This window comes from Pelophylax lessonae (genome assembly GCF_965119305.1).
Source record: "Pelophylax lessonae genome assembly, chromosome: 3".
Classification (NCBI taxonomy): Eukaryota; Metazoa; Chordata; class Amphibia; order Anura; family Ranidae; genus Pelophylax; species Pelophylax lessonae.
Window position 1 is genome coordinate 598,145,571 of NC_138770.1, and position 19,703 is coordinate 598,165,273.

The following is a 19,703-nucleotide window of genomic DNA, read 5'->3' on the forward strand; positions in this document are numbered from 1 at the left end:
TCCCCCCGGACCTTCAGAGCGCATGCGCCGCTCGCGTGAGCAGCTGCATGCACTGCAAATATCTCCTAAACCGTGCCGGTTTAGGAGATATTAATTGTACCTACAGGTAAGACTTATTATAGGCTTACCTGTAGGTAAAAGTGTCAAAAAGCGGGATACTACCGCTTTAAAGCTTGCCACCTATGTCACAATCAAATTGTTTGATCTTTAGCTCTACCAATGGGTGTTCAGGACAAGGTCCTGCTGGATTACATCGTTCAGATAGGCCCTGATAATCGTTTTGTTAAATGTAAAGTTGATTGTACAGAATATAACGCAGGGTTTCTCAACTAGGTTTCCTCCTGAGGTTGCTAGGAGTTCCTTGAGCAATGGGCAATTTCTGCCCCTCAGATAAGTTTCCAATGATATCATTGTTCCTTTTACCTATCTGTAAGGGGGTAATTCTTCGCAATGATGACAAGGGTAAGGGGCATTCTTCACACTAATGTGTCATGAGTTGTACGGTAGATTTTTAGTTTTTAGCAGGGGTTCCCCGAGACCAGAAATTTATTTCAAGGGTTCCTCTGTGTTGAAAAGGTTGAGAGAGGCTGATATAACGGGTCAATATTTTTGAAATGTCCATATAATGCATAAAGCGATTCTGGTGGTATTGCCATCCAGGACCCCAGCGCTGCAAGATTGCTAGTTTTTAAGTAGTTAAACAATTTCCTGGTTGTTGTCTTATGATGTCTCCATTGCTTGTGGTCAGGGTTTTAGGATTTGAGATCACATTGAAGTTCTAATTGTACACTGCTGCTGTATGGTCAGTGGTGACACGCATTTCACCAGCAGAGTCCGGTTTTGATGTGTTTGAAAGGTTGTATGTTATCCATTGACTAAGCAGATTTATTTTGCTGTCCCATCACCAAAAGTAGAATTACTCATCATTTTTTTGTTTTTTGGTTCTCTAGGAATTATGTGGAATTTGTCTATTTTTTTTATTTTTTCCCCTCTGATCAGCATTTCACTGCCCAAGGCAGACGAGAACGAGAGCTTCGTTCTGCTCCTGAGCCCAGCTCCCCGGCCCTGAATCGGAGCTCTGCTCAGATCTGCTTAAAGTACACTTCTTGGCAATGTATGTGGAAAATGCAACATGCAGATACTGATGTAGTGTTTATAGTGTGTTTGTAGACAAGGGAGCAGCTATTGCTATGCTTGTGCTGTGACTCACGGAGAGGACTTCTGTCATTTGTGCGCACGTGCATGGAAGTATGGGAAATCGCTGAGCTGATTTATAAATGGAACTCCGAACTTGATTATTAAAATAGTTTTTTTAATGCTGGTTGGAGGATGAGAGCAGAGATCAGTGGTTGCTGTTTTTTTTGCCAATTTTCGGTTTCCTTTACTCCAGGCATGTCCAACCTGCGGCCCGGGGGCCACATGCGGCCCGGTGTAACGTTAAAAAACCATACCCCGTGGAGAAACCATACCGTCGTCACTTCCGGTCTGAAACAGCTGAGCAGCGCAGCAGTGCGCATGCTCAGAGCGCCGGATACGTAAATGAACATGAAAGAATTAGACAAGTGCGCATGCTCGGTGGGCATGAAATTATCACGGCACTGTGTCTAATGTAATACTTGCGGCGGGTACATTAAAACACTTCGGCTGCAACATCAATCATCTCCTGTGATATCGCTGTAACTTCCCTCATCTCCGGTAATAAATATAAAAGCGGCGGCGGGAGTATGAGATGTAAATGTGACGGCGATCGCGGCTCCGTGATCCGCTTTTATATTTATTACCGGAGATGAGGGCAGTGACAGGGCGAAGAGCGGAGATGATTTATGTTGCAGATAAGCTGTTTTAATGTAAGCGCCGCAAGTTTAACTACCGTGAGAAATCCATACCCTCCATAGCGGAACCGGAAGTGACGAGGGTATGGTTTTTTCACGGAACACCAGGCAATGCGGCCCACTGCCCCCTGACAATTTTTTTTTTTTTTTTGCTGGGGAGGAAGGAAGTCGGGTCGGGGGCATGGCCACTCGGCTTCCAACTAACGGTAGGCAGAGGCTGCCTCGGTGGGGAGGGGAGGCGAGCATGTGCAGTTTTTCTGACTCCTACCACCATCACCACTTCAAATCACTGAAGTGGTCATGGTGGTTAGAGTGTTCCTTTTAATATCTCTCAGAAGAAGTAAACCTCTGTATACTGATTCCATTTCATTTGATCATCCTCTAGTTGTGTTAAATTAGTGCGGCGGTGCAGGAAGGGTGCAGCTGCATTTTATTACTTAGATACCTTAACTATAGTATATATTTTATATGCGACCTGAGAAAATTTCTCTACACTCAGTGTGGTTACAGAGAAGCCAAAAGGTTGGACACCAATGCTTTACTCCAAAGTGGTCTTTTATTAAAGTGGCTCTCAAACTTGTATGCCTTTTGTTAGGCTATTTCCAGGTAGTGGACACACATGTTCTGTAGGGTGGCTACAGCAGGGCTCCAGAGGGTCCTGCCAGCCAAAAAGCAACTCTAAAATGGAAATGGGGCCAATGATCAGGGGTCTGGGTGAAAAAGAAGGAAAGGCAAACGCCAGACGAAGTAAAGGCTCCCATGAACAAAGCCTATACCTCTATAGTGTGCACTTGTCAATTAAGAGCACTAAATGTCATGTACGTCTTCTTCTGCTTCATTCCTTTATCAGCATGAATCGCTTCTGACAAGTTTTCCTGACACCAAGAGAAAGGTGACGGGAGAGAGCTGCTGCTGATTGACGGCCTCAGCTCTGTTCCTGTGTGGTGGGGGGGGGGGGGGGGTGGTGTCCTCCCTGCTGCCAGCTACCTGTGTGGAGGTGAGTGGGTTGCCACAGCTGCAGGAGAGGTGTGAGGGCCACGTAAAGACCTGGCGGGCCACATTTGGCCCACGGGCCTTGTTTAACACATGTCGTAGGGGAATTGTTTTTTTAGTAACATTGGATAACAGACCTGGTCCCCTTTTTTTTATAGTATGGTCTGATGGAATGCTCTAATTTTTGCAGCCCATGTTGTGGTTTTGAAAAAAATGTAAAACTTTTGGGAATTTTCTGTTGGTTAACTCTGATGCAGCGCATGGTTCTTCTGTACACGACTCTTGTCTGTCTATTCCTGGAGGGGCCTTCTCTTTGGCTCCAGGTCAGACCTCTAGTGGCTAATTAAGTGTGGCATTATCAGTACACAGCTGATCTTTGACACTATGCGGATCTCTCATTTGAATACGTTGACTGTGTGCAGTTTTATTATTTGGGTTAGATGTATATTTATCAGAGGTCATCTATGGTCATGGGAACATTAAAAGCTGCTGGTTGCCTTCATTCCAGAGATGTGCAGTAAACCTGAATACAGCGGGGTGGATGTGAGTGCTCATTCACCCATTCTTAAACCAACAGTTCCCATTATCATTGTGAAAGCGCTTCTCTTTTTATTCAGCATTATATCCGAGCCAACAATGCTGCTCCCAGCACAGCGGGTAGAAGCAGGTGTGATAATTGGAGGATTGAAGAGGAGATAAAATCACATTCTCACCAATTACAATGAGTGGTCAGTTAATGCTAGCACTGTTGGGACTGGCCAATGGGATCATTCTGATTTTCTGCAGCGTTGGGCCTGATTTTGTACTTCTTCATGGTGTGGATGTTCCCATAATGGTCATTGCATACTTCACTCTGTACAACATCAAAGCACTATGTAAAGGCACCTATTTTAATAGAATGTAGGGAGGTTGGGCCCCTGTCCGATGTTGCGTCTCTTCCTGCTGGGGAGGTTGACCCTGGTGACTATTTCAAAGGAGACTTGCTTTGGTGGCCACGGTCTAAGGTCAAATACACTCCGTATAAGGAAATTGGGCGAACCATCATCCAGTTTTCCTCGATGTTATACAGCAAGTCGAAACCAAGGATTGTACAGCAAGTTGAAACCGAGGATTGTACGAACTACAAAAAGCCTCAAACGACAAAACGATTTTTTTTCTTTTTTTTTGTCTGACTTATTTTTTTTTGGTCTCTGACCATGTGCAGTCTTATCCATTTTTGTCTTCTCTTTTTTTTCTTCATAGGAAAATTGTACACATTAAACAATAATTGTTCTGTTCATGTACGAGAAAATTGTACCTTCTGAAATTTCTTGCAAAGTCTGAATTGGATGTCGAAAGCAGTGTACACACTATATGAAAATCAAAGAATTGAAAATTATAAAATTTAAATTGAACAAGGAGTCCTTTTCAAATTTCATTATTGGTAGATAGGATTCGGTTTTCCTTTTTTATACTAGTCCCACCCTTTCCTAATGGAAGATGGTTAACGGTGACCTACCAAATGTTTGGATATCGACACTGCTGCCTACAAATTGAGTTTAGCTTTGCACAATAATATTAGTGTCAAGTTTTAAATACTTTTTTGCTAAGCATAAGTAGAACCTAGATTGACAAAAAAATAAAACCACTCACGTGTAATAATACCTAACAGCCAATCAGAGTTGAGCTAAAGTCAGGCCAACAGAAAATGGATTCCAATTGCACATAATTTAAAATTTAGTTCCTTGACTGGTTGTAAATAGGAAGTCTAGATGGAGTATGCTGCACAAAATAATGACTCTTGACATGGAATTTCATGCTCTGGAAGGGGTGGGGGAATCTTCCAGAAGGTAGGGGGGGGGGAGAATCTTCCAGAAGGTGTTTTCTAGAATCTTCTTCTTCTTTTATTCAGCTTAAAAAAAAAAAAAAATGATCAATTTTTACCAGTGTTTTTTATTATGTCTGGGTACAGTTGACAAAGTGCAAAATGGATTTGGTTTTATTAAAATTTATCTGGCAATTTTCCTTTCAGAACAAGACTCGTCAAACAAAAGCCTATAAAATGATAATGTGCCATTAAGAGTGTTAATTTACTGAGAAAATAATATTCTAGTCTGGTTAAATTGTCCTGGCTGATGGTCTTTTTTGTATCGGAGGCTCCATACATGCCTCGGCTTGCCCAGATTTGCTTGCTCTTCTCTACATTTTCCCACAGTTATCTGTGAACAAGATGGAATCCTGTTCTTTTGAATATGAAACATATTTAGGCTGTATTCCAAGCAGAGCCTCACAAAGAAGGGCTTTCCTTCAAAGGCTGCAAGCTCGGTCAAGTCATTAGAGGTAGCATTATGCTGACTTTTGAAGTTATCTTTGTACCTACACCTTCAAGGTGTTTACCTTGCTCCATAAATGCTATATATGCTTCTGGTTTGTCTTCTGTGTAATTACTGCATTCCTTTTGTTTCCAAATGGCTTTGGGAACCACAGATGGTACTGTGGATGAGCCAAATTGTTTTAGCTGGTTTTCGGCTTTGCATAACTGGGAATTTTTAGGATCTGTGGATACAGCTAGGGGTTAGTATCCCAAATTTCTGAACTGCCAACTCAGCACTTTTTTTTTTGTTACCGATGCCTTATCGAATTATCTTTTTACATTTAAACCTAACAGCCTTAAGGGCCGTACACACTTGACGAAAACGGACGAAATATCCTCCGATTTTTCTCTGTCTTCTCAGCGTTCATTACCGTTTTAGTCGACAGTGCATAAATGTTCACGAAATTTCTCGTCCTTTTTTTTTTTTTTTTTTTTGGCACATTTGTTCCTAGACTTCCGGGTTGTCAGCAACTTCAGATCATGCGCAGTCTTTCGTATCCGATTTTTCCCGGACGTACTGCATACACATTAAACGAAAATCGGTCGTCTGGGGACTGACGAAAAAAATTTTTGGTGTTTGTCCCTCCGTTTTTTTTTTCGTTGAAAATGTCAGCATCGGCTGCTGAAAGTTGTGTACACACTAGGCGAAAATCGGACGATTTCACATCGGGCGGGAATTTTCGGCAGAGTTTCTACTAGTGTGTACCCCACTTTAGATGGAAAGTGTTTTTCTGTCAGTTGGCTGTCTTCTAAAGTTCTAAATTTGGATTATAAAAAAAATAGAATTTAATAATATTCACTTTTATAGGGTCTTTTTATTTTAAGTGTCAAAATAACTGTAAGGGTCCATGTACACGGGACGCTGGAAATGGCCGTTTAGGAGCAGTTTGGCGTTTTTTTCAGAAGCCCCTGAACCCATCTACATTTTGTCTTATCTGTCCATGTACACCAGGTCGTTTACAGTCATTTGCAGGCAGTTGCGTTCAGGGACTTTTAGAACGCAATTTTTTGCATTCGAAAGTGTTTCCCGGCGTTTCAAACGCGTCCGAACGCGATGACCCGCGTTTAGCGTTCACGTTTTTCCATTTTAAAGGGGAATAATTTTTTTGACCTCTAGGAACGGTTCTAAATGCAAACGCCGCTAAACGCGGGTACAAACGCGACCGAACGGACGTTTCAAACGTCCTAAAAATTCCAGCATTCAAAGGGACTTTTAACAACGTCCCGTGTACAATGGAGCCTTAAGTTTTCAGGCTCACAGTAATTTTGGTAAAAATCTATTAACGGATGCTCTGCTACACAGGGGAGCTATTGAAAAGGGTGGGAGTTGCAGTGTTCCAGCAGACAATCCTGAGGAGCATCTGCAAGCGTGTGGGGTTTTTTTAGTAAAGAAAATGCTTTACTGAACATGTATATTAGTTCTACAGAATCCAATTGTTGTACACCGATCACCAAGGAGCACTTCAGAAACCACCCGTGCATCCTTTTGGAATTTGCATGTACGAGGTCTTATACATACTCGAAGGTTGCAAAGCTATCCTCTCTGAAGTCTCTGCAGGGAGTGTTGCTTCTAAAGCCCCCTCTAATTGTAAAGCAGTTAAAGGTGACGTCATGTTGCCAAGAATTTCAACGTGATATTTCATGGAAAGTTCTCAGCTATGCTGCCTTTGTTTCTAACTTGCTTGTATGAGAGACTGGAGTTTTAGCCACTTCTAGTCATCGTTAAGACCTGCAGTAAAGTGGTCCTATTGTAGCTTGAGCTTCTGCCTCTCTGCCTGCTTTTGGGAGTAGAGATAAAAGGTGGCTGAATACAATGGTTGGCAAGCATCCAGAACCAAAGGAGTGCGCTTTTTAAGCAGTAGATGCTTATGATTATTACAGGAATGTATAAGATCTCCTGGTCAGATTAGTGCGCCTATAAATGTGACACATAACTGTGCCCTAAAGGTTTCGAATGCTTGGGTCCGAGGCTTTGTATTAAGGAGCTTCTCCTCCCTTCGACCTCGCTAAAATTCATCAGTTCTTTCCCTTGTTACCTGATACTTGTGGGAGCAGTGATGGTCTATTACAGACAAAGCTTTCAAAGAGGTGCTGAAAAGCAAAATCTCCCAGGAGTCCTCACTTCAGATGCTCAGTGAATTACTGTTTGCAGTAGAACCATGAGTATATGTACATATTTTGCTTCCCCAGTATCCGGTCTGTGTGTTTGCTGTTGCTAACTTTTTTTTTTTTTTTTAACACGTCTTGAGTTTTAAATCGGTTTCTATTTCCAATCTCCGAGTGAAATGGAAGTGTTTATTAGTTCTTCCTAGTTGGGTCCATGAGACTCATTAGTGTTGACAAAGATTAGTAATTTAAGGTGAAAGGTCTCTGCTGAATCACCCTGGATAAGTTAGCTTAGAGGGGGTGAAAGAGGATCGCATTTGATTCACCTAATCTGTTGCTGGTTTAGGTCTAAATTGGAACAAATAAATATAGTGTGTGTGTTAGACCATTTGTGTTTTGAGTGTGTGTAATCTGAGTGGAAGCGAATGTGGGCACGCAAAAAAAAGTAATAAAGACAATCAAAAAATTTCAGAAGGTATTTTTTAATGTTGGGCCAATATTTTGGTAGGATATATATCGTAGTCTGGTTGAAAAAGACAGTCTATCTAGTTCAACCAATAGAAAGGGGAAAACCATATATATATATATATATATATATATATATATATATATATATATATATATATATATATATATATATATATATATATATATATATATATAGTATGGATCTCAATTATTTTAGGTAGATAGATAAGATGGGGAGATATGGAGATATATATATATATATACGTGTGTGTATGTATAGGTAGAGATCTGTATAGATATGTATAGAGATGGAGATAGGTATAGATATATTTATTTGCAGTCAACTAACTTTATTAACACTGAATTTTTATCATTTTTCAGAGATCGTACGCACTCGTTGTTGAGGCATGGGACTACAATAATGAAACTAATGGTAAGCATATAATCAATGTATATACCTGTTCCCCCTTCACATGTTTTTGTGCTCATATGAAAACCTCCACCTTGTCTTTATAATAATGGATGATCACTGGAGCATGGCACAGGAAGATTTTCTCTGAAGTCCCCAGGACCGTGAAGGCTCCACCTATTACTGAAATATTATTTTATTTTTTTGGTTGCATGGACTGACCCTTTAATGTAACAAGTCACCGCTGCGATCAGTCAGTAAAGTGAGAAGGCACTCAGGCATATTTATTCTATTTCATCCCCTTGGCACATTTTTCAGAGCTCCAAAAAAAGTAAACAAAAGTGCAGCAACAGTCCGATCCTGTCAAGAGACCACAGTGGGACTCCTTTTTTTTGACCTTCAAGTCAAACTGCTGGATTCTGTGATAGAAGTTTGTTTTCATTTCTTCATTTTGCTGCAAGCTAATGGTATTCCCAGGGCTTGTCATTGAAGTGGTGATCGGCTGCTCGGCAGATTGAAGGCCCCCTCCCGAAAAAGAACATTATTGGTTATGAAAATGTTTTGAAATGTACAAAAATGAAGGCAGGTGCAGACCAAGGTCGCTGTAAGCATAACTTATTGACGTTTTCCTCTAAGGATTTTGGGAAGTACTGTACTTTTTTTTTTTTTTTTTTTTTTTTTCTTACAACAATGGATATTACATGTAAAACAATGGATCCTCCAATAATAATCCTCTAAGGATAGCAGGTCTGTATGCAGAAGAGCTACTTATATTAAAAAATATGGACTAGAAGAATCCAAGTGCAGTCTGTTGTATAATTTCAGACTTTTTCACCTAAAAGGTGGCTGCTTACGAGTTAAAGCCCCGTACACACGTACCGATTGTCGGCCGTAAATGTTCGGCCAACGTCCGATCGGCCCATTGTCTGCTTGTTAGTATGATGCTTCCGACAACCGACTGCGACTTTTCGGCCGAACAAAATCTGGTGTGCATGCTATAAAATTTTTGTTGGCCGTCACCAGAACGGCCGATTGTTCGTCAGTCAGTACAGATTTCGGCCGACAAAAATCTGATGAGCAAGACTGGGCATGCTCAGAGAAGAAAAAACACACGGAAAGTTAACCATCACATGACATCACTTCTGAAGTTGGTTGTTGTTGGCCGACAAAATTCGTGTGCAGTCTTGAGCACATTTCAACCAACACTACAGCACTGGACAAAAGACGGCCGATCATTCGGCCAACAATCGGTACGCGTGTACGGGGCTTAACTTCAATGTCTTTTTAGCTAGATGACCAAACTTTGTATAGAAGAATCTATACATGGACTAGATTCTGGTAGAAGTTCATAAATCTAATTTCTGACCCTTCAGGGCCCATTTACACCTACATGGGCTCAAAGCTCTATGCGATGGTGTGCATTGTTTCCTGTGCCCATTTAATTCCAATGGGTTCTTAACGAGTATCCATGCACCACAAATTTTAAGTAGATTTCCAGCTAAAGCTTAACTGGTTTAAAAAATGCTCCCTCCCCCTCCCAACATCTATATTAACCACTTGCCGACCGCCGCACGACTATCTACGTCGGCGGTCAGCCCCTCACAGGCAAACTAACGTAGGGCTACGTTGCTTGCTTGTGAGGGTCTAGGGAGCGAGCGCGCGCCCCCGCGTGGTCACGGACCCCCCCGCGCGTGTGACCAGCGGACCCGATGTCCGCCGGTCACTCGGCGATCGGCGGGGGAGAGGGAGAATGTCAGGCAGCTTGTGTAAACAAACTGCCTGTCATTCTCTTCGCTGCAAAGACACTGATAAAACGGATCTGGTATGTAGATCCGTTGATCAGTGTCTTTACAGCTAGAGCCACAGCCAATCACAGTAGAAACCACGCCCCTAGGGACACACACAGCCCCTCCCTTCCAAATAAAGTTAACCTCTTCACTACCAGTGTATTTTTACAGTAACAGTGCATATATATAGCACTGATTACTGTAGAAATGTCACTGGTAACCCCAAAAGTGTCAAAAATGTCAGTCAAGGGTCCGATCTGTCCGCCGCAATGTCGCAGTACCGCAAAAAAAATCGCAGATCGCCGCCATTACGCGTTAAAAAAAAAAACAACAAAAATGACAAAAATCTTTCCCTTTGTTAGTAAACGCGATAACTTTTGCGCAAACCAATCAAAATACGCTTTTTGCGATTTTTTTTTTTTTACCAAACATAGGTAGCATAAAATAAATTGGCCGAAAAATTTTTAAAAATTTTGATTTTTACATTTTTTTTTGGGGGAATTTCATATAAAAAAATGTGAAAAATATTGCTATTTTTGCAAAATTGACGCTCTTTTTTTGTTTATAGCGCGTGATCAAAAAATCGCACAGGTGATCAAATACCACCAAAAGAAAGCTCTGTTTGTGGGAAAAAAAGGACGTCAAATTCGTTTAGGTACAGCGTCGCACGACCGCGCAATTGTGCGTTAAATTCACGCAGTGCCGAATCGCAAAATACCCCCTGGTCGGAATGGGGGTAAAATCTTCCGGGGCTTAAGTGGTTAACTAACCTGTGTAAGAAAGATGTATACACTTACCTATTTTTCATCCCACTTCGGTCACATGATCCCCTGTGTCAGCCAGCAGCAGGGGAATGAAGAGGGTGTAGGACAACAGCTGGGACAACCATGAGCTCCCATGGAGCAGCTTTTGTTGGTGGTCCGGCCTCTCCCCTGCAGCTGCTACAGGCTGACACAGGGGACCTAGGTTACATTACCTGACTGGAGTGGGCTGAAAATGGTTAAGAAATATCTATCTTTTTTTACAGAGGTTAGTTAGCATAGGAGGGAACATTTTTAAGACTAATTGGAAGGGCTTTAGTTAGAACTCTAACTTTTTGTTTGTTTTTTTGGGGGGGTTTTCTCCATGTGTTTTCTGATATTGGTGTTGAGGCTTAGATAACTTTATTTATGTAGATGTGCATTTGGGTCCTATTCTACATTCTTTGGAGCACTCCAAAAACACTAAAGCACATTAATGTACATTCCAATGTGTGTGCATAAGTTTGAATCTGGCCCTAAAGTAGAGGGGGAAAAAAAAAAAACGACCCGGTGTAAGGTACAATTTAAAGCAAACCATTTTCTTGGCCGGTATCCTGAGTGGCCTATGGAAATATCCCTTTTTAGATCCTACATGGGCATGCCTATGCCTCTCAATTGGGTGCGAAGGTTTCACTTGCACGTTGTAAATGTACAGTCTGTTCATGGAGCTCCAGAACCCCTCTGAAAGCTCAGCAATAAAATGGGAGAGAATCGATTGGCTTGATAATGAATGGTGCTTTGCATTTAAATCTTGATATATAACAAGGGTCTCCAAATGTGGCCCTATGCTTGCCTTTCTCCGGCCTTTGGGGCACTTCTTCTTCTCCTCCGACTGTTTGGAGACCCCTGGTATATAACATTTGCTTCAAGACAAAATAGTTTGCGTCTAAACTGCACGACTGTAATGTTCTATTTGTAATCCCTCGTGTACTTTCACTTAATCTGATCAAGATGAGCTTAATTCAAGAATTCTGTTGCAAAGCATGCCTTTGCATAAAAATCTGTTTTTTGTTGACGTTAGCGCTAAATATAGCATACCGCACTTGTTGATGGTGCGGTATCGTTTCCAGCGATCCTTAAGTAAAATATGCAAAGTTATTGTACCTTGGGGAATAGGCATACATAGCTCAGCTAAGTTGTCCAGACATTATTGATTTCCCTGTGTACAGAATGTGAAAACAAACCAACAGAGAAAGGAGTTTCAAATGTACAGCGGAAGGTTTTCAAAGGGCGTCTAACTGATCATTCGTATTTCACTCTTGTAGTTGCCTAGTGTATGTTTTAAGGGAGTGGGCAACAACTTTTTTTTCTTTTCAGGTTTTTAACAATAGAAACGCGCTAGTCGTAACTTTTCAAAAAGTTGTGAATCATTACTGTGACAGTAGCGGTCTGATTGTGATCCTTGTGAGGTCATCTTGTAGCATTCTATGAAAAAGTTCCCATCTTTTGGCTTTGCTAAGATGACTTGGTATGTCGTTCTGAAGATGTGGAAATCATTTAAGATTTAAGTCTTGAGGTGTTGTCTTGTAGCAGAGTTGTGACACTACTGGTCATAGAGGTATAACTTTGCATGAACTGGAAACGAAACCTATGGCTATGCCAAATAAGAGTAGATTTTCTTTTGAATGGGAAAACTCTTAAAAACAGAATGGAAATTCTGAAAAACCTTGATTGGTACAGTTCAATGGTATTATCACTTTAAATTCCTTAGAAAGCCCTTAAAAATGTTCACCTGCCATTCCAATGGTTCAAATTTTTAACATTCGAATTTTGGGATACATGGAAGAGATGTATTGTTTTGACGGTGACCCAACTGCATACTAGAGCTGCAGGATTAATAGGTAAAAAAAAAAAAAACCCTCACAATCTTATTTCAGCATTTCTGCGATTCATGTAAACAGTGCTGAGCAGTTCTCCTGCTCTCAGCGGTTAAAAATAAAAAGCATTGAAAGAGAGGTTAAAAAAAACATTGTATCGTTCTGTTCTTTTAGAGATCAAAGGGATGAACTTTTGGTCTGTAAATTAGGTCAGTTTAACCACTTAAAGACTAAGCCTTTTTTTTTTTTTTTTACACTCGTTACCTACAAGTCATTATCAGCTTTTTTGCTAAAAATTACTTAAAGCCCCTAAACGTTTTATATATATATATATATATATATATTTTTTTATAGCAGAGACCCTAGAGAATAAAGTGGTGATCGTTACAATCTTTTATGACGCACTGTATTTGCGCAGCGGTCTTTCAAATGCAGTTTTTTTAGTGAAAAAGTACGCTTCAATGAATTTAAAGAAAATCTAAACCGTAAAGTTAGCCCAATTTTTTTTTTTTTTTTTTAAATGTGAAAGATGTTACGCCGAAAATCGTGAAATTTTATTTCAAGGGGGAAAAAAAAATAGTAATTCTCATTTTATCCAGAATCGTGTAGCTCTACTGCATACCAATCATAGTGACCTTCAACAATTCTACTTTGCATCAAGAAGTATGACTCTTTCTGAACAGAAGCCATATTCCCATTTTTTTTTCATTCATCGCTTCAGTAAAACGATTTTTGAATTGTGCCCATGAGAAATTCCAATTTTTTGCAAAACTCTTGTAGTATATGGCTTGCCTAACTGTAGAAGGATGACCTCCAAAAGAGAAAAGCAAGGAATTTGTCCTGCTACATGGAGATTTCCTAGCAAGCGGAAAATCTGTTTTTGGTAATGAGCACTTCTGACACTTGGAAGACTCCTTGCTCAATCCTTACCCAGCATTAGGCTGTCAAATAACCTTGGGACAGGACTGGGCTGTTTGTGGCCTTTCCAGGAAAAGATAGTCACAAGCTTGAGTTTAGGCATAAACTGCTCACTGTTTATAGCTTCATGTTCCTTTTAACTTAATTCTGCGCATATGTCATTAGGTGTATTTGTTATACGAGGCACTCCGTTTTTTTGTGTGCTCTGCTAAATGCTGTCCTTTGCTGATCATTCTTCACTTTGCAGTCAAAGCAGAGCTTGCTGCAGGTCGTAAGGCAGTGTCAGATCGTTTAAGTCATAAGGCCCAAGGTACAGAGCGAAATACCACAGATATATACCATATTCCGGGTTGCTGTGAAATAATATTCCAGGTTACAGTGTTAAGCAGACACGTGTTTTGAAAAGGACAGGTTGTGTGTCTTGGCACATCCATGCCAGTAGTTCACGTTAAGTTTTCGGTTAGTGTTTTGCTGAGCATTGGCTGCAGTTGTCACTCCATGCTGACTTTTTTTTTTCCTGGTAGAGCTTTTAGAATGTTTATCAGGCTTTTAAAATTTTGCTTACTATTTAGGAAATGCACATTTTTTAAATTAAAAATTTCAGTTTATATTAGGCAAACTCTATTTATAAAAGTAGGTAAATTGCAAGGTGGTGTTCACTATTTTGCGAAGTTTTTTTTTTTATCTCGACAAACCGATCTCTAATTTTTCTACTGAAAAAAACTTTTTTAGCATGAAAACATCACTAGCTCATGGGGAAAATGGCTATCATAAATAATAAATTATCAGATGATGGATGCACTGTTGAAAAGCAAGTCTGCTTTGTCCATTTTAAATGCTTATGGTCAAGTCCACCCAAATGGATGTGGTATGGGTTTGTTTTTGTGCTTTGGTAAAGGCTCTCAGATTAAAGTATAACTAAAAAAACCTTTTAAAATGTTTTTAAAAGATTGGAGAGGCATTGGAGAACCTGTCAAGATTTTATTTGTATGTGCCCCCGTTAGGGAGATTCATCCTATTTGCCAGGTTAAAATTATCATTAGAAGTAAAAGAAAATTCCAAAGTTTTGGGTTGCCCCCAGAAATGTAATGGAGATCTTCAAATGGGGACACTAGTCCTGGTGTCTTGGGGGACCCCAAAATTCCCTTAATTTTCAAGGATTTCCTCACTTCCTGTTTTGGCTATAGCACCGGAAGTGACGGTAAATCTCCCCATGGAGCACAGTTGGCAAAAAAAAAAACTGACGTGGGTTAAAACCATTGCTTACTCTAACCAAAAAGAAAAAAACGTTTTGCCTATAGTTCTACTTTGAATTGATTTTTTCATTCATGGATACTGGGAGATCTTTATTAGTTTCCATCTCCAAACCTTGCTAAAGTGCTGAACACATGGGCCAAATGGCAGGCGACATCGGCCGGTTCAATAAAAATCAGCCTGTGTGTATGCGAAGCTGGTCTAAAAGAAGCCGGCCGTTTGGCAGGCTTCTGTCGGACGTACATGCAGGAAAACCAGCAGCTGACTGGCTCCCAGTCAGCACTCTTAACCAGTGGCTGTGCAGGGGGGATCGCTGTACTATCATTGGATTTTTAGTACAGCAGCTCTGACTGGAGCGGTCAGGTATTTTTATATTTTTTTAAAACTTGTACCAGGCTTAAGGGCACTACAGGGCTGTCATACCCTCACTGTTTACTCATTAACAACTGCAGAATCTAGTGAGGAAGATTGAACCTTTTCACTTGGCTCCATAATAGTCCCTTCAGAGAACAGAACTGGGAGCTCTGATAGGAAGAATTTGTTTCTGGAGAATCTCCTAGATATAACACATTAAATGCATCAACCTGCTTGTTTCTACTTTTTTAAAATATCTATCTGGGTGGCCTTGACTTTTTTAGATTTTAAATATTTGCAATGGTTGACCTGAGATTTTTGGCAAATCTTTGATATAAAATAATAAACAATTTTTTTTTTTTTTTTTTATTAATATATACTAGATCCTGATGACATTATAGACAAAGCCCTCCACTCTGGTATGATCAACCCAAATCGTCAATGGCAAATATTAAAGCAAAATGCCGGGATGTCACATTTTGAGTATCAAATCCGAGTAATCTGTGATGAGCATTATTATGGCTTTGGCTGCAACAAACTATGTCGACCAAGAGATGATTTCTTTGGACATTATAGCTGCGATCAGAATGGCAACAAAACCTGCATGGAAGGCTGGATGGGACCCGAATGTAATAAAGGTAATGGCTGCTTTAGTTCATACAACCACTATTTTTCTAATATGTCAAGCAAATACATTTTCAGTATAACAAAATTGTGCTCTTCGTATATTTCGTAACTCTCTGTATCCTTCAAACTGTGAATTGTTTTGGGCCCTAAAAGGAATTTATTTTATTGTGCACACACCCTTTCTTGAGGAGGCTGCTTCTTGGAACAGAAGACAAAATGATTTCCAACTGTGCTGAATCCTGTAACAAATACCATTTTATGATCTCTTGGGGTTCTCCAGGCAAGCTGCATTTCTCCCGTTCTTTGAGAATGACAAGTTCCAGTGTGGCAGGGAAGGCTGTGTTGGGTCTTCTAGTTCCAGAATTAGACATGCAATGGACTTTTTAAAGGGAATAGAATGGTATTTTCAGTGCTTTTTTCATAAACAAGTAGAAGAGGTCCAATGTTCCTACGTATAATTTTGTATTGGCTTTATTTTCTCATTCCTTATGCAGGCTTTGCTTTATGGTCAGCAATGTACTATAGTTGTGCACTGAAATTTTATATACGTAAATACAGTGGCCAATCTAAATAAATCTCACTTTGAATATAAACCACAAAACCTATGGAGGAGTAACGGCCATGTCAGACCAGTGCAAGTTGATGCTTGCACTTACTTTAACAGACAGATAGCTAGCTCCCTTGCTAGCCCAGAGTGTATGTTGACATGCCTACGCTATAGATGGCATTTAGACAATCTCAGAAGGTACATTAGGTACTTGCCAATATAAGGGCATGCAAGCCAGGTGCAAGGTGCTGGTAATGAGCACTAAAAAGGTATAGGGTAGCGTACACCCAAAAAAGATGTATCCATGTGAAGATTTTCAGTGAACAGCAGTAGTCAAACCAAAACGCCTAACCCCTGCATAGGAATGAGTCTTATGCTGGCCATACATGCACAGAATTTCGGCCGTTTGCAGACTGAACGATTATTTGAACGATAATTGGCCACTAACTTACAGAATAAACTCTTTTAAATAATCGTTTTCATGATCATAATGATCGTTCGATAACATGCACAATACGAGTCAGAATATTTTCGTTTCCATTTTACCATACACTAAACTTTTGTAGAAACGATAAAAGTTTTCGCTATTGATCCATCGACATTAGCTGGGCACATGATTGAAATCATCGGTAAACTTGTGTTCACTAACGGCCCGATTTTCGAACGATCTTTCCTAAAACGACCATTTTCGGCCGAAATTCTGTGCGTGTATGGCCAGCATTAAACTTTCCGGTAAACCTACCTCTGTATAGGTAATTTTGTGATTTCAAGTACTGTTTGTTTAGTTTTACTGTTTGGTCTTGTAGTAGGAAACTTTTAATCTGTGTTAAAATCCTTATGAATTAATAATCTACTTATTTTATTTCTGGTCTTTCATTGACACTTACACTTTATTATCAAATTTGCTTTCAGCAATATGTCGTCAAGGCTGTAGCCCAAAGCATGGTACCTGTAAGGTTCCTGGAGATTGCCGGTAAGTGGCTGAGATCTTCTGAAGTTTTACAGTTTGAACTTTTGGAACCTCTCGTATTTAAATAATTGTGAAGGCAGTCCTTCAAAATTGTGTGTTGGATTGCTGGCCAGTGCGGTATTACAAGGGTTAACACTTTCCAGTCTCCATCCCCCCACACCAAGTCTATCAATAGGCAAAAAAGTGAGGCATTCTTTAGAATGGGATTAGTGAAATCTCTGGGTCCCTTTTTAGCTCTTGTGAGCCAGCGTTTGAGTGCTGAGAGGTTAATGGCTGAGATGGAATCTTGTCAGTAGACACTGTTTGTTGTCGGGCTTTGAAGTCGTTCGTGTCCTGGCTCTGATACAATGGAGAGCAGGTTTTATACATACCCCAACAATTTCATCATTAAAATATTGGGACAATGTGGAATTGCAGATTTTCTTTCATCTAGTCATTTCTGTGTTTAAAGCCGAGGTCTCGGCTACCGTGAAGCCGGTCATATAAAAGTGAAATCTGTTTACACAACAATCATATGAAAAATGTATCTGAATATGTGTCTTTTAATTACAAAATTAGATTCTAGTAGAATGTTGGGTATGATACAGTTTGTAGGCCAGTAGTAGGAATTGCTGGTGTGCTTGCCACAGGCTTTTGATGTAGATGGGCCGAGTATGCCATATCTTATGGCATTTATGTGACCAAATCAAGGTTGAGGATCTGGGTGCTTAGGAAAGGCTTGCCTAAATACATCAGTACCAAATATGAAGTAACCCTGATGCAAAATTACAATGCCAGGTAGAAGTAAGGGAATAGGTAAATGCCAGTAAGTTACACATAGGCAACCATTGTCTGGCTTCATGGGTATAGCTGTTGGTGGGGGCTCACTACACAGGAGTTTTAGGAGACTGTAAGCAAAGAACCGTCAAAGCCATGTGACACCACTATTTATATATATATATATATAAATATTATATATGTAGATGTGTGGCATCAAAAGATCAACACGGCCTACACAGCAAGATGCATATTTTGGGCTTTTATGTCAAAAAAGATTTTATTTTTAAGGTAATGTGTTTAGGAAACCTTGGAATATGCATGCCAGGACTTGTAGCACATTTTAGCTTCATGGACCGTTGGATGGATCTCTTTAAGGGATCGGAGTAGGAATGGTTATGAAACCTAGTTAAAATGGAGTTCCACCTTTCTAATTTTGTAAGGCTTGATAGCTTTGTTTATTACAGGTCCTTGTATAGCTCCGGCAATGTATGCAGTGCTTTACATAGTTATTAAACATTTACATCAGTCCCTGCCCTTGAGGAGCTTACAGTCTAAGGTCCCGAACTCCTTCATACATACTAGGGCCAATTTAGACTGGAGCCAATTAACCTACCAGCATGTCGAGTGTGAGGGAAAACGAGAGTACCTGGAGGAAATTCCAGGCAGGTAGGGCTGCGGTTGGTATTTGAAGCAACGGCCCTAGTGCTGCTAGGTGGAAATGCTAACCACTTAGCCACTGTCCTGCCCCAGTTACATTAAAATGTTGTAAATGTTATGTTTTGTTCCAGTGTGTCTGGGCAGGCTTTCACCACTTGTATGACATGAGTGGGCAGACCTATGTGCTGAGATCTGTTTTCCAGACCACTAAAAGATGCGTGATTCAACGTCCAGCTACGCTGCTCAAAGCTCAGAATGTCTGGTGGGTGGCATGTAGGCTGTCATTGCTGACATCTCCAAACAATGCTATTTGCCTGGTTGTCAAGCTGGTCTTCTAAATAATGAGAAACTGACCTGGAACAAGTATTCAGGTCAGGAGTTCTTCCCAATCTATATGCTTGTTGCGGTCACTGATGCTGGAAATGTTGCATACAAAGCGCAAAAAGAGTGCTAGACCAATAAGCTGAGAATCTAAAAAAAATGTTCGTTCAGCAAGACAATCTAAAACAGCCAATGTATGCTTTTGGCTCTCAGCTCATGGGTCCTGTGCTCTTTTTGGAGTTTAGATTTAATATTTCCAGCTTTTATACTTGAAATACCTTGTTTATATGGACACCCAGTTTGAGTTTAGGAGCAGTCTCACTACAGCTATTATGCCCTGATATGTGCCTTTTGGCCTTCTCCATTCACCATCCACTGATGAGTAAAGGCCAGAGCCCCAGTTGCGCATGTTCCACTTTACTGCTGAAAGTATAGCAACAGGCTGGCAACTACCAATAAGGAGGGTCAGCAATGACCGCCTCAATTTCATCCTGGTACAGTTTTTTACTTTAGTCTTTCTCATGGCATCATGGCATTTCTTAGATGTTGGTACCAAGGCTAATGATTTTTGTACTTGTCCCCAAATTAAACATGTCTTGCTGGGTCCCTTCTGGAACAACAGGCTTTGTTTTATGTTTTAAGGCCTTTCTCTCTTTGTACATCTCACCTCCCACTCAATGCCCAGACATGCACTACTGCTCATATTTGCTTAAGGTGCAACTTTCCCACAC

The 19,703-nt window shown here is 40.4% G+C and overlaps 1 protein-coding gene across 1 annotated transcript in view; it reads left to right on the forward strand.

The window, feature by feature from the left end:
* JAG1 (jagged canonical Notch ligand 1) overlaps nt 1-19,703 on the forward strand; it is an 87,481-nt gene that overhangs the window by 33,051 nt on the left and 34,727 nt on the right. Inside the window, exons 3-5 of the mRNA XM_082252319.1 lie at nt 8,134-8,185; nt 15,475-15,729; nt 17,178-17,238. Of these exons, the coding sequence (XP_082108445.1) occupies nt 8,134-8,185; nt 15,475-15,729; nt 17,178-17,238 (368 nt within the window). The remainder of the gene's footprint in view (nt 1-8,133; nt 8,186-15,474; nt 15,730-17,177; nt 17,239-19,703) is intronic.